The sequence below is a fragment of the Olea europaea genome, chromosome 5 (assembly GCF_002742605.1).
Source record: "Olea europaea var. sylvestris chromosome 5, O_europaea_v1, whole genome shotgun sequence".
In the NCBI taxonomy this organism is placed as follows: domain Eukaryota; kingdom Viridiplantae; phylum Streptophyta; class Magnoliopsida; order Lamiales; family Oleaceae; genus Olea; species Olea europaea.
In genome coordinates this window covers 2719514-2722167 of record NC_036241.1, presented here as the reverse complement: position 1 = coordinate 2722167, position 2654 = coordinate 2719514, and the positions used below count along the sequence as shown (strand labels likewise).

General features: G+C 39.6%; 1 protein-coding gene across 1 annotated transcript in view; it reads left to right on the top strand.

The window, feature by feature from the left end:
• LOC111394130 overlaps positions 1–2654 on the top strand; it is a 14198-nt gene that overhangs the window by 8398 nt on the left and 3146 nt on the right. The window contains exons 8-11 of the mRNA XM_023019905.1: positions 1746–1810; positions 1919–2122; positions 2211–2289; positions 2375–2458. Coding sequence (XP_022875673.1) covers positions 1746–1810; positions 1919–2122; positions 2211–2289; positions 2375–2458 — 432 coding nt within the window. The remainder of the gene's footprint in view (positions 1–1745; positions 1811–1918; positions 2123–2210; positions 2290–2374; positions 2459–2654) is intronic.

The window sequence follows — 2654 nt, the reverse complement described above, 5'->3', positions numbered from 1 at the left end:
AACATAGTGAGTCACTGGACGGTTTCCTTGTGTGAGGGTATTCCACTGGTCCAACAAGTTGCTCCTATAAGAGTGAGGTAAATACTTATCTTGAAGGCGGCGCTTCATTTCCTTCCAACCTCCAAAGGGAGGTGCATGACGCCTCTTAAGAAGGTCCTCAACGTTTTCCCAAAAGAGTTGGGGAGTATCAATTAATTTCAAATTGGAAAATTGAACTCTTCGGTCCTCTGGGACTCCATACCATGAAAAGAAACGATCCATGTCTCTAATTCATTGTGTAAAAACTCTAGGATCTAAACATCCATCGAAAGTAGGAGCGTCTAATTTGATGTTTCGAAAGTAACGCTCCTCATAGCGAGGAGGTGAGTGAGTACCATAATGGTCATGGTTTCGCTCATGATTGCGCTCCTGTTCCCCATTCCTTCGCCCATGACGAACACGTTGTCGACCCCCATGTCGATGATGATAGGGTATGTTATGAGACGCTTCAGAGTTATCAACGCCGGTTGAGGGAGAGTTTTGTTCTAAATTGTTCACCCTTGCAGCTAGTTCTCTACTCTCTTCACGAGTGGCAGTCACCTCGGTTTGGACTATTGCTAATTGAGCATGTTGTTGAGCTAATTGTCGAGTAAGGGCATGAAATTGAGAGGGGTCCATAATCACAGTATTGGAATTGGGTGTGACAAAACGACCACTACGCAAATGCATGCAATGTAACACTAACTGAATGCAGTAAATGACGAGATCAATAAACAACTAGTTCAAGAAATGGAAAATAACAACTTCAGCATATATATATATATATTTTTTATTTTTTATTTTTTTTATTTTTTTTGGAATTATGAAAATTCAAATGCGTCAAGTTAATACTGCTGATCTATGTAAAATAATAAAGCAAGGGCCAAACACTAGTCAACGACATAAGTACGTAAAATAAATGGGGGTGGTAAAGGTGAAAATATGACAAGGAGAGTTAATCACGTGAATTTTATGTAAAGGTTGCATCACAAAAGCTAATTGATACAATTCAAGATAAACAACAATATAAATTGAGGATGAATAAAACAATGACTTCCCTTTTGTTTGTTTGAAAAAGCCGTGTCCAATCAACTGGAATGAAAGAGATACTTGAAAATGATGTTAAAAAAAATATAATAATAATTTCTTTCTTTCTTTCTTTCTTTTTTTTTTTTTTACAAACAAAGTTACTAAACACTATACAAACAAACAAGGCACGATCGAGCCCAAATCGCAAATTAGGGTATATAATAACGGAGGTCCAACACTGTGAGACAAATCACGTTGGTAGCATCTGGATTGCCTGAATTCTGGGACAATCAGCTTTGGTCGGAGATGGAAGGCTCGATTGGCGACTCTTATGGTGAACTTTGAGAAGCGGTTCAGATTATTGTTGGATTTTGTGAGCACACGGTCGCGATTTGCAGCGGTGGTTTGTCGAAGGGTAAGGTCGCTGGAGCAACTGTGTATGGATTGTCGGCGTGGAAATGACGTTTTGACAGTGGTAGTGTATATATGTGCTGGCGACGGAACTTGAGTGGTGGTGTGGGTGTCGTTCGGGGGTGGTGGGGCTGCAGCGTGGGTTTTCTGTGATGTTGTAAATGCCCTCAATGAAATTTCTGTGGGTTTTCGTCAATGATGGAAGAAAGTCGACCGGGGTTAGTCAGAAACAAGGATAACTTTATGGGCTATGTAGATGATGGTATGTGGGTTGTTGAATTCTGTAGCTTTGATTGTGGTTGAAGTATACAATTACTGGTCATATGTTGTGGGTTATCAGCAGATTGGTGGGGTGTGTGTCTTGATTGTGTGTAACTGGGGTAGTTTCAGAAGTGGATGAAGACGTGGGAAGTGCGGTCAGTTTTTTTGTTTTGTTTTTTTTTTTTTTGGTTTTTTGAAGTTCCTGGGTGTTGAAAGTGGACGGTTGCAACGGGTGAAGGTTATTGTGGCGACAGTTTGGAATCAGATTTGGTGTAATGGGTCTCAAAATATTTGTATAGAAGTCGTTGGCTGCAATTTGGGTGTTAAGTGTATATGCAATGGGCTATTGGACTTTTGGAAGTGTGCTGGTTTTGTCGTGTTGAAGATAATGGTGGGAGTTGCGGTTTGCAGTTATAGATATATTGGACAAACAATTACAGTCGCCGCTCTTTTTAATCAATGACCCCAGATTTATCTTAATAACTTTACAGAGTTTGTGGAAGAAGAATTCAGCAGCCTACCGGTTGGTTTGGAGAGATGCTAATGCTAGGAATAGTGGGAGTTTAACTGGTATTATTGAACAACAATTTCCATAACTCATGATTGCAGTTGGCTTGTCAAACCAGGTTTGGCTTTGATACCAAAACTGATGTAGGATTAATTGAAGAAGAAAAGCAAGAAGCAGAGAAGAAACAAGAAGAGAGAATCCGGAAAGAGTGGGAAGAGAGAAGACAGAGGGGTGGAAAGCAACAATTCATTCATTCATCATCTGACTTTCAATCCCAATTACAATAACATAAATAACAAAATAATAACTTGGGCTTGGGCTTGGGCCAAACCCATAAACAAGCCCAATGAGACATAAGCCCAAAATAAATAACTAAAAGACATAAGCCCAAAATAAATAACTAAAAGATAAAATGGGGATGATGTCC